This window comes from Protopterus annectens, chromosome 2.part0 (genome assembly GCF_019279795.1).
Source record: "Protopterus annectens isolate FY-2018-M chromosome 2.part0, PAN1.0, whole genome shotgun sequence".
In the NCBI taxonomy this organism is placed as follows: domain Eukaryota; kingdom Metazoa; phylum Chordata; order Ceratodontiformes; family Protopteridae; genus Protopterus; species Protopterus annectens.
The window spans coordinates 489,322,121-489,335,115 of record NC_056728.1 but is presented as its reverse complement, the minus strand read 5'-3'; the positions used below and the strand labels follow the sequence as shown (position 1 = coordinate 489,335,115).

The 12,995-nt window shown below is 38.4% G+C and overlaps 1 protein-coding gene across 1 annotated transcript in view; it reads left to right on the top strand.

Annotated features, from left to right (window-relative positions):
• AGTPBP1 (ATP/GTP binding carboxypeptidase 1) overlaps window positions 1–12,995 on the top strand; it is a 2,804,614-nt gene that overhangs the window by 2,292,060 nt on the left and 499,559 nt on the right. Inside the window, exon 28 of the mRNA XM_044060898.1 lies at window positions 4,581–4,761. Coding sequence (XP_043916833.1) covers window positions 4,581–4,761 — 181 coding nt within the window. The remainder of the gene's footprint in view (window positions 1–4,580; window positions 4,762–12,995) is intronic.

The window sequence follows — 12,995 nt, the reverse complement described above, 5'->3', positions numbered from 1 at the left end:
GTTTGGGTGCTTCCCATGACCATATCTCCTGTAGTATTTGTAAGGCATTTGTGTCTAAGACTCTTAGAAGCTGGTTGTCTTCCCTGGCTGTCTATCTCAAGAACCAGAGGCTTAAACAGTTAGCCAGGGTAGTATGGCAGAATCGATTACCCCCTGAGGTACTTCCATTAAGCAAGAAGACCAAGAATTCTCATCTGGATTCTTTGGCTGTTCATCCTTTACCAGACATTGCTGTATGACAGGGTGATAGCTCTGTAGGCTGTCCAGTGTTGCCTTCGGATTCCTCTGCAGAGACCCCCATTGGAGGCTGGCATGGATCCTTCCTTTCACACATCCTTTGAGGTTTTGCATGCGTCTTCTATGGACATCAAGGGGAACCATGGTTGATTATCTCAGAGGGCCCTAGAGGGATTATGCAGATTCTGGTCAGGGAAGAAGTTTTGGGTACTCTTATTGAATCCTGCCATGGTTTGGAACTTCTGGTGTTTACTACAACTCATCACCTCAGATTCTTGGGTTCTGTCCATCATCCATCAGGGTTACTTCATGGTATGGCAGTCTATCCCTCCTTTTTCAGGGATTCCTCAACCACCTCTAGAACAGCTTCATCATTTCTCAGAGGATCTTGGGTTCCTGGTGGACCAGGGAACTCTTCAGCCTGTTCCTCCATCCCAAGTGGGAAGGGGATTTTACTATAGAATGTTCCTGGTTCTTCAAAAGGAGGGCACATGGAGACTTCCTCTGGATCTCTCCTTGCTCAACACCTTTCTCAAGGTTCCTTCTTTTTGGATGCTTTGTCTTCAAACCCTATTTCCTGTATTGCTGCTCCAGGCTCTTCTGGTGTCCTTGAATTTTGAAGGATGCTTACATTCATGTTCTGGGTCTATATCACATCATCAAACTTTTAATAGTTCGAATCGCTAAACATCAAACTCAAGTGATTGACCTATTAAAAGTTCAAATTGATGTCAATGGCATCATTTTCAATGCAAAAAATACTAAAGAGTGTAAATGGGGGCAAGTCCCCTCCCACCCTGCTACTTAAATATACCAACTCCGAGATCACGCTACAGTGTAGGAAACGGAAATCTTCTGCTTCCGCACTGTATTGCACTGATGTGCGATCTCGGAGTTGGTATATTTAAGTAGCAGGGGGGTGTGATCGTTTTTTTTTTACTTTTGAAGTATTACAGTTCGATCATTAAAGTTCAAACTTTAGTGATTCAAACTTGTAATACTTCGACAATGTGATATAGACCCCATGTTCCTATTCACCATTTTTTCATGAAGTTTTTACATTCTCTGTTTCTTCCTCTCATTTTCAGTTCTCTGCTTTGTTATTTGGCCCCTCTACTTTTGCAATGGTATTCACAAAATGCCTAGCTCCTGTATTACCTTTTGCAGACTCCAAGGCATTCAGATCTTTCCTTAATTAAGATGAGCAGTTGATTCAGGCACCTTCTCCCAGCTGCCTGTTACAGGCTCTGAAGTTTACCATATCTCTTATGGTAGAAGGCTGGGAAGAGCCCTCAAAAAGTCTGTCCTGATGCCTTCTCAGGATCATGTGCATCTGGACTGCAGGGTTCAGACAGTGCAGCTCTTGGCTTCTCTACCACCTCTAAAGGTTTTGTCCTTGACAACTTTCTTTGAGTCTTCTTCCTCTGCCTGCCATTCCAATCAGAGAGTCCTAGGATTTATAGCCTCGTCTATTCCAATACTTCCTCTTGCCAGACTGCATACTTGACAGGTTCAGTGGTACCTCAAGTCAGTTTGGCTTTACCATTGACACCTTCTGTATTTCAGCATGCCTCTTCGTCCTTGTCTGATACGAGAATTAGAGTGGTGGATTCAGCAATTTATTTAAACCCAGGCCTACCTTTTCAGCCTCGGTTCCTTCTCAAGAACTCTTCACTGATTCTTTAGACATAGGGTGGAGGTGGGGGCTTCCTGTGGTCACCTGAAAGTTCAAAGTCTCTAGCCCACCCCCACAATCAGAGGTCAGACCATGTTCTCTCCAGGCCCCAGAAGGTTTATGCAGACAATACCACAGTGATATGGTATGTCAACAAGCAGGGGGGCACAAAGTCTTACCTTCTTTTCAGGCTGGCTCTTCAGGCCTGGGATCTGGCTATTAGTTATCAACTAACTCTTCAGGCAGTGTATATTCCTTCGGAGCACAATCTAGTGGCAGACTCCTTGAGCAGGTCCAAAACAGGATCATAAATGGATGTTTCACAGAGACTTGTTTCTGGACAAAGTCCATTGATGGGGTATTCCTCAGGTAGGTCTTTGTGCTTCCCCTCTGAACAGACAGCTCCCTTTCTTCTGTTCCAGAGTACCATACTGTCTGGTGTGGCAAACAGACACCCTTTCTTTTCCTTGGAAGGGGTTTGTTTCTCTATGCCTTCCCTCCCTTCCTGTACTTCCAAGAGTCCCACAGAAGATTCAGCTGGACTTCCCAGAAATTTTGCTAGTGACTCCTTTTTGGCCATGACAGCACTGGTTCCTCCTCTTAATACATCTTGCCAGGAGCAGTCACAAGTTACCTCACCAGTTGGACCTTCTCACACAGGACAAGGGGTCACTCATCTATCCCTGCTTGTCCGCTCTTCAGTTGACATTGTGGGTGATAGGGTTTTGATCTTTTTCAGGCACCTTTTTTCTGAGGAGATGCTTGGGGTATTACAGGAGGCAAGAAAACCTGCAACCAAAAAGTCTTTTATGTCCAAATGGAAAAGCTTTTTAGTCTGGTGTCATACTCATAACCAGGAGTCTTTTTTTCAGTGGGGATTCCTCTGGTTTTGCCAACTGTTTCTGCCTGTGTGCCCTTGAATCCTCTTTTGGCTTCTTGTTTTGAGGTCAAACAGTTCCTTAAAGGCATTCTGCATCTTAGGCTCCCAAGAAAGCCTATTTCTCCTCCTTGGGACCTTTAATTTTGTTTTGTAAAAATTAACCTAGGCTCCTTTTGAGCATGCACTTTCAATTTTTCTGCAAAATTGTACCTAGAGGACTGTTTTGTTGCTGGCTGTTACTTTTGCTTGGAGAGTTTCTGAGCTTCAGGCATTTATCTCCTTTTTTGTTTTTTTTCACAGAGACAGAGTGTCATTCGTACTAATCCTCCTTTTATGCAGTACAACTCCCTCCCTTTTTCTACTTCTCCTCAGTCTTCTAGTGAGAGGGTCCTGCGTATGTTGGATTTGCACAGACAGCTGTGGTATTATTAGGATCAAATTAAGTTATTCATTGTTTGACCAGCTTTTTGTTTCTTTTCATCCCAGAACATTGGGTTTGGCTGTTTCTAAGCCAACCATTTCCTCCTGGATGTCTAAAGGCCATTTCATTTTGATATTCCTTTTCTCAAGTGTCTGCCTATTTCCATTAGAGCTCATTCTACTAGGGCTGTTGCCTCTTCTGGTGCTTTCTTCAAGGGTTTGGACACCAATTCCATCACTGAAGCTGCTACTTCATCTTCAGTGCATACCTTTACTAAGCATTATAAATTGAGTATGGTTTCTGTGGCCAGAGCAGGTTTTGCTAGGGCTATCCTGCATGAGTTTGTCAAGGACTCTTTCTAGCCTTCCACCTCCCATTCCTTTTCTTGAGCTTTTGTACTCTCCCTAAGGTGAAGAATACTGCAACAGTGATATAGAAGGACAGAGTATAGTTGTGTAAAATCTTACTGTAACAGTAGATATCTTTCTCTTCAGTGTTGCAGTATTTGGCCTCTCCCTCCATCCCCCATTTTTCTTTTGGACTTTGTTTTGATTACCCTCCTGGCCGAGGGCTCCCCTTTTCCATTTACATTTTCTCTTTCTGGATGTGAGCTTCCTTTGTCCTATGAAGATTGTTTTCTCCTGGGGCACATTAGTTCTGGGTAATTGCGTCCGTACGTCACCTTTATGCCCTACGTCCTGTATGAGAAGTATATGTGCGATGTACAAATCATACACAATATAAAGGCTTTGTTATACTGGCCAGACATTGGGCTGTGCTTTGCAGGAGATCCCAGAGATGAATAATACTGCAACAGTGAAGAGGACATCTATTCTTATGGTAAGATTTTACACAACTGTACTTCCTATTGCAAAGCATGTCACCAGGTCTCAACCTCATTTCGTAAATACAACATATAGAAAGAATGCAGGCAGTTTCTCGGTATTAAAGACAGCACATCTGTGTTTTTCACAGACCTCATTTAGCCTCCTTCCTTTAAGTATCATATGTCCCATAATATTCCAAGATCTTTCTCATTCATGACAGAACAGATTAGATCTTGAGAAATTCACAGTGTGTGTAGTGCTTTCAGAGGGCTAAGCGTACATGTTTTTGGGTATGACTTGCTGATTTTACCATGTTTGGCCAGGAAAGAGATCCATACTTTGACAAGACTTCTTTCTGAATGCATCTTAAAAACACATGCTAAATACATTTTAAGGCCACTTTATACGTTTGTGGTGACTTAAATACGAGCCCAGTTTCCATGTGTACAGCTAACTGTGCTGTTCAGTAACTGTTCTCATCATGTAAATGGGATCCTAGTTGTGGAACTGCATTCATTAATAACTTTTTCTTTCATTTAGGAAACCGGCCATACATTTTCCTTACATCTCGTGTTCATCCTGGAGAGACTAATTCTAGCTGGGTGATGAAAGGGTCTCTGGAGTTCTTAATAAGCAACAGCCCACTTGCTCAGAGTTTACGGGAATCCTTCATTTTTAAAATCGTTCCCATGCTAAACCCTGATGGTGTCATCAATGGAAAGTAAGTTTCACTGACGGTACAGGGCCAGTTTGCAGTCCTTTCCTTTCCTCTCCTTTCCTTTAGAGACAGAATACATCATTGCAAACCATATTTGCTTTGGTAATACTTTTGATAATTAATTACATTTTTCAGTTTAACTTTTGCAACCGCCAGTTATACTTTGCATACATCTGTGTATACTACATCAATCAGTGAATAAATGTGTCAATAGAAGAAAAAAACGCATGTGAGCTCGTGTAGTGGTATTAGGCTTGGAATGCCATACTTAGAAAAATGAAACTGAAAATAATGAACATCATGTTGAGAGTGTACACTGAAAGAAACAACACATGGACTAAACAAAAAACCTTGCTGTTTGCACAGGTGTTGATTTCTGTATAAACATTTGCACCCCAGTAATTGGACTGAGTAAAAATCACCAGACTGTGGTAATCTTATGATAACAGCGGCTTTGATAGCACAGTTAAAGTGGAGACAATACTGTAGATTTTCAGGTAGCATAAACCCGCTGTACTATGGGAATGCCTAGCAGCATGGCAGGCATCTGAGACTACCCGACACAGGAAATGTATTCATGCATTTTAAGCTCTCATCACTAGGTTCAGTGGTTAAGGTCACAAATCAAGAATACTTTTCAGTAATTATCTTTTCACTTACAAACCTGTTATAATAAGAGGATTTGATAAAAAAATATACATTTCCTGAATAATGAGTGGTTTGTCATTGTAATGTTCACTTATTTCAGATTGTTTATTAGCTAGATGGGTAGGTCAGTTTACCCTTTTCAACCACAACCCAGATACAGAGATAGAACATTTACAGTAAATAAGTCCAAGCAAGATGCATTGCATGATGTAACATGAAAAGAGAAGAAATAAAAATACTGATTGTCTAGTAGCATTCAGTGCCTCACTCATTGTTTTGCTATTTGGTCATAAATGTGCAGAACTGAACTAAAGCACACTTAGTGGCAGTTTTTGACTAAAAATGGATCCTTTCACTATTTCACTTGGGTGGTTAAAAACAAAAGTGACTTTTGGAGGAAAACTAGCAGCAGTCTAGCAAAGAAGATAATAGATTGCATTGCTCACAGCTGGTACATACAGAGTATCCAGTGGGTAGTAAAAGAATGCAGAACACATCTCTAGTCCATCATGAAAAACTGTGGATAATCAGACTAGGCTTAGGAAACGTAGCAGTCTTAAAAAATATTACCAAATAGTCCAGATGGCAGACAGTACATATTACATATCCTTGTAACAGTGTTTCACCAGCAGCAGTCTTATTGAGATCCTTTGTATAGAATTAAAGACCTTTTCAGATAGGAAGCCAGAGGAGGGTTCAGATGGCAGAAAAGGTATTATGATCTGCCACGAATGGATACTCTTAAACCTGTTGCATTTCCTGGAGTCTTGGGAGCTGTAGAGGATGCATTTTTTTGCTGCCTCTAAGGAAATGGATGCTGAGCCCCCTGTCTATAAAAAAATGTAGGTTTTCTGGGTCCTGGAACCCCATAAGTTCCTACATAAAATACATACAATAAGAAACATTGTTTATGATCAGGGGAAATCCTGAGGGCACTGTTACTCATGGTATCCACAGTTTTAATGGTCCACCAGGCAAGACTGCACATGACAAAGCTCCATTTGTCCTTAAGAAACTCTTGGAAGCCAGCACTTAAAGTCCCTGAAAAGATTATCCATGTAGCACCTTATATATTATAAAGGAGCTAGAATGGTGGTCCACCCAGGTCAAACAGGACCAAGGGGTGCTCTTCATGCAGGATCCTCACAGTCAGAACCCAACCACAGGTGCTTCAGACCTAGGTAGAGCACATTCAGGAGTCCTCAAGGTAAACACCTTTGGGACACAACTCAAAGAAAGAAAGAAGCATATAAATGTAAAAGAGGTGTTGACCCTGGATCAGGTATGCAGAGCATTCAAACCTGTTAGTGTATTTAACAGTGAATAAAGGTTGAAAGTAATTATGTTCCAGATATGCAAAATAAAAAAGGAATAAAATAAAGCTAGCTTAAATGTAGAAATAGAGTTTAGTAATATGTGATTAGCATCCATACTAAAATGACTGTGGCTTGGAAAATAAGGAATTTGCTTAATGGAAATGTTTCCTTACAGACTCGGCAAAAATGTAAAAAAAAAAAAAAAAGAATGTGTGCATTTCACACTGTCGCCAAGAAAGCTGACCTCTTACGGACTTTACAAGAATGTGAAAAAGGATGTATGCATTTCACATTGTCAGTAAGAAAGTTAACCTGCTTTTGTAAAAAATGGACAACATGAAAACAATATGTACGTTTCTATCATATGACACTGTTAAGCATGGAAGTTTGAATGATCAAGTCAGCATTTGTATGTGTTTTTACACAAGGTGTTTCCTTAAAAAACAATATCAGCATTATAGGATGAAAACATATTTTTCTGCAAACACCAGCAAACAGATGTTTTCATACAAAGTCCAAAATAGAATACCAAGAGAAAAACAGGATTTGAACTGCGTGACTATAACTGTATACAAGAACTGTAAATCAACATATGTTAGAGATAAAGGTATTTGTGTAGAAGCACACTTGTTCCGAGGTAATATTGCATCTCTCACATCATCCATGCTGTTTGAGAAGTAAAGTAGAACAGTACCTGAAGCTGCAACAGTAGTTTGTGTGGTTTGTTTATAAAAAGTAATTTACTGGTTACTGCTCAGATTTTTAGGTGCTGCTTCAGTGTACACTCTGCAAGCTTCTGTGGGCAACAGACTGTGATAACTGGACTTTGATTTCAGCAGAATCCAGCCAGTAAGACCTTAGTGTCTTAAGAAGACTTCAGATCCATCACAGTAACAGCACCGTGTTCAGCACCTGATAATTCATTTTCAATGGCAAGCTAACCTGCATTCAAACACAGAGGGAGTGGTAAGCCCTGCAGAGGGTCACTTCAAATTGCAGTAACTAACATTTGTACATATGTGTAAATCTTAAACAGAAGTATTCCTGTTTATGCAGCTTGTAGTAGTAAAGTTTGTCAGACGTCTGAATCCAGGTTGAGCCTGCAGTGCAGGAAAGTTGCAGTGCCATAAAATCTTCATGAAAAGGTGGACATCTACTTTACACATCAGTTTGCTGTCTGTTGTGTTTCACCAGCTTCTCGAGTGACTCTGAAAATTTTTCAGCCATCTCTGCATCAACAGCCTGGTCATCTGTTTTCTTGCTAACTGGTAAGACCTTATTTCTGTGTCACATTTTTAGTATGGATGCTATTAGACAGAATTCAAGCAGGTGTAAGCCAAGCTTTAGTAAATTGCAGTGGTGGTATACACAGTACATTAGTACATGTAAAGCCTTATCAGGGCAAGTTGATAGCAAGGCATTATGCAAATGGATTACAATATTTGACTGGTATCTCAAAGAAAACCATGTGGGTTATGACAGATGTGTATTGTGTGATTCAACAGAAACTGCATTTTGTGTGCCATGCCATAAAAAGTATTGCATGATATTGCTAAAAAAAAGACTGTAAAGACCGTCCTTTTCATGATAAAAAATTAACTAAGGGTAAAGTGTTTCTATTATATTCAGATGTTGGACAGTTATGTCCTGTCACCACATGTGAAATGTTTATTTCAGAGTTACAACAGGAGTCAAATCAGTTACTAACAGAACCTCTAGTATATCTTGTTATAAAAGAATGTAATAAACTTGAAAAAGACAGACACAATGAGTTCAGGAAATTTAGACAAGTTATACAAACATTTTTCCAAAAGTGCATAGGAGTTGTGGATTCAGCAGAACAGGTTACTAAAAAATGTCAAAAAAACATGCAGAATTACAGAAAACTCTTGAACAGCAGTTACAGAATAAAGAAAATAAATTAGCTGAACTGACAGAGACTGTCTTCCTGCATTCAACATCTAAGCTTAAGGAAACGTTGCAAAAGAGCAGGAAACTACAGCTGATCTGTACAAAAGAGATATATTTCTTGGTTAAGCATACATAGCAGGATCTGATGTATGGATAAATCATTCCCAAATGTTTTACTTTCATTCAGTTAAAGCAAGACATTTATCAGTACTATAGTAAAGCAGAGTGTATGACTGCCATTCTCATAGCATAGTCAAAAGGTAAACAAAACAGTTCTAGCGCATAAAATCAAATGAAAATAGTTAATAAAAATCTCAAGTCACAAGACTGACAGGCATATATTTTCTTTTCATATAAAGTACATCTGTTAAAATGCACAAGAATGAAAGGCAGACAACAGCAAATGTAAATAATGTAAATATAAACATATCCATTAAGCAAATTCCTTATTTTCCAAGCCACGGTCATTTTAGTATGGATGCTAATCACATATTATTAAACTCTATTTCTACATTTAAGCAAGCTTTATTTTGTTCCTTATTTATTTTGCATATTTGTAACAGAATTACTTTCAACCTTTATTCACTGTTAAATACACTCTAACAAAACCCATCTGGAAAAAAATGTCTTGCATGTGACAGCAGACAGCACATTATTGTACTGTAATGTGGTAGATCATCAAGCAAAGAGGGGATCTATTCTTATCCCTTGTGTAGACTGGCCATGACTGCCTAGGAGGTAGCTCATCAGTTCCAAGTGACTGTAAAGGCAGTCTGCATCCCATACCATTTGAACTCAGTTGTGTACCAACTATAGATCCCCATGATTGGATGTTACACTAGGATGTCTTCCTTCAGATTATTCACAGGTGAGGTGCTCCAGAGATAGGCTTGTTGCTTCTCTAAGTAGCAAACAGCTGAGGATATTGTGATGCAGAACACCACACAAAGAAGTTTAAACAACAGATGTCTTCTTCTTCTTCTTCTTCTTCAGGTGGCCAGGTCTCTGTGCATGCATTCTCTTTGATCAAGAAAATTAGAAAGGAGAGGCCAAGGATCTTCCTGGTAACACCCTTATGGGCCACACATGCTCTAGTTCTTGTTCATCATTCAGATGTCCACAATGAAATTCCACATGCTGCCTTTGCAACATAGACCTCCTTATGTAGGACATGGCTGCTCTAATGCACCCCAGCCAAATGATTCTGCACTCACTGGCTGGATGATTTAGTTCTCTTGCCCTCTAGACACCAGTTCACTGAGCATGTATTAACTGTCATATAGAAGCAGAGACAATTTATGGTTCTCAAGGAAATGAAAATGCAAAATTCCATGAAACTCCAGTGTTTTTCCCATATTCAGGCTATCCAAATTTGGTATTAACTGTATTTTCAGGGGAAAATAATTTAATGATATGTTATGGAGGCTTGGAAACCTGCCACTAGGAAAACCCTACTTATCCCAATAGAAGATGTTTTCTCTGTGATGCCACAGAAAGAATCATGGCCTTAACATAGCATCATTGTCTTTGATTCTACATTTATGTGAGCTCTTCAATTCAGGCTTGGCGTATGCTTCTTTAAAAGTAAATGTTTGTGCCATTTTAGCTTGTATGCGTTTGGATGCTCTCCTACAACCCTGCAAGCCTGTTAAAGATGTCTGAAGGGATTATTAATTTTCAGATCACCTTGAACGTGTATTGCACCTTCATGTATCTTGAATTATGTCATGGAAGAAACAACCCAGCCTCTTTTTGAACCTGCTGCCTCAACATCTACAAAATATCTGATGTAGAAAACTGCTTTTTTACTTGTCTCAGCTAGAAAATTTTCAGAATTACAGGCGGGCATACACAGAGCTCTTTCTAGTGTTCTGTAAAGACAGAGTCAGGCTTAGAACCCGCCCACCCTTTTTTAATATCTTTATTAAATCACAACTAAAACAGTGACTATTAAATCACAACTAATCAGTGACACAGATGCACATCCATTTAAAAGAAAAAAGTGACATTTTTTTCATGCAGTATGCACATTTTCTTTTTCACAATTATTCACTCTGACATTACATAAATTGTTTCAATCCTTCCTGCAGTTAAACCTTACTCCTCCTCCTGAACATTATTCTGAATGTATTGTTCTTACAGATCCATTTACTTCTATGCAATTTGCTGTTTCCTTTTACTAAGGATTCCACATCCAGTTCTTTTATCTCTTTTGCATGTTCAGTACTTTGGTTACAGTTGTCTTAAATTTTGAATTCCATTTTTATAGTAATTGATTTTTTTGGCAGTCAGTAGCTTTAAACTTAGTAAATTCTTACTACATCTAGGCAGTTCAAAGCCCAAGTCCCAGCTCAGAAGAATGATTTCCTTAGTTACAGTTTCCTCCACAACATTTCTGACAAAACACTATAGGAAATTTTTTAAATATTTCAATTTGTTTAATTCCCAAGATGTAAATTCCCAATTCATTCCATCTTTCCCATCACATTTCCAGCATTTGTTATCTACATAAGAAAAAAATCTCTGAAGTATGCTTTAGGTATATACATATCTGTGTAAACACTTCCAAGCAAAAATCCTAAACCTTTTTTACTTTTTCTTTTTGGGAGCCATATGGATATTTTCCCATTTTTCTTTGGGACTGGAAAGGCAATTTACCAAACTTTTCTAAACTCCATTGACTGATTCTTCATGCAGTATTTTGTATGCCCTGTTAATTATCCTTTTTTCCAGCTGCTTCTGTTTTAGACTTGGCTAAAAATTCTACCATAGTTGGTCTTTTATTTAGCACTACTATGTCCCCTTCCCTTTCCTTAATTTATCAGTCCCTGGAATGAAAGACCATCTCTAACCTGCAGTCCAAACTTCTGATTGGCTTCCTCCTAGTCTGTTAACTTTTCCTTCCTAAATTCACAACAGATGAGCGAAAGGAGCAAAGCAGTCCAGCGATAAACCATGCAAGAATAAATTAACGTATCACAAATTTATTTTCGTAAAAACGTTTTCGTCTCACCAACACGGGAAACTTCTTCAGAAAATTAATGTTAAAACATACAAACCAAGTTAACACTTGAGTTTTAAAAGAATCCAAAAGGTTCCGCCCAAAAGCAATTCCATACTACTAACCAATCAAAAATTCTCACAAAGTTTAAAGAACTGTCAGCTGTGGATGCTTAATCGGACTTGTCTAAACAGTTCAAATAAAATACATATATAAATAAGGGTAGTATAAAAAAAAATCCAACATAAATCATCATCAAGCAGTACATAGAAATACTACATACAATGTTAAGTAAAATATAACATATAAAATATAAAATGTAAAATCAGTATTTCGCCATTCACTAAGATGACTAAGCTCTAGTGAATGCAATAGTCACAGGACTTGTATTTAAAGTCATTGTGTGAGTTGTCAGCATATAATAGACAAAAAATTATTAAAAAATGATTTATTTTAATGGCTCGAATAGAACATATTAACTAACTAATTAACTATTTTTTATATATATTGTATACTTTGTTAACTGTTATTTACGCGTCCTGAGACAAAATTACTTTTATCTCAGGATGCTCCTCAATTTCAATATACATGAAATATTACAATTGTCGTTTAGTCCTGGCATACTGAAAGCATTCAGTAATAACTGCTACTCCAATTCACGACATTCTAGTTGGATAGAAATAGGACCACCTCTAATATCCTGTCCTATCTGGTCTATAGCTAAGAACTGAAAACTGTGACCAGGATTACCATTTATGTGTTTAGCCAGAGCATTATCACACTTGTTTTTAGAGATAGCATAGATATGCTCGTAGATCCTATCCCGACATCTGTGATCAGTCTTCCCCACATAGAAAGCATTGCAAGATTTACACATTGCTAAGTAAACTAAACTTTTTGAATTACAGTCAAGTTTATGTTTAATAAAAAATTTTCTGTTAATTACCTCAAAGTGGTTACTTTTTGTTGTATGTTTACACATACTACAAGCACTGCATAGGGAAAAACCATTGGGTCTATTATTAGACCCAAATAGTTTTCATTCCAACAGGCTTTTTAAATTCGGTCCTCTCCTATAAATGATAACTGGTGATGAACCAGTTTTCTCTATTAGTGAGCTATCCCTAGAAAATAGATGCCAGTTCTTCCGTAACAGAAATTTAATTACCTCACTGTCATTGTTGAAGGGAGTAATAAAACTATATCTATAACAATGACTAATATCTGTTTGTGTTGTCGTCAAAATAGTTATGTTGCCTAAACTAGATTTGTTGTTAAAGGGGTAAATGTCATTGTTTACCTCAGATACTAAAGTCTGTACTACATTAGAACCTCTAGAGTCAAGGAGAATGGGTTTTAAT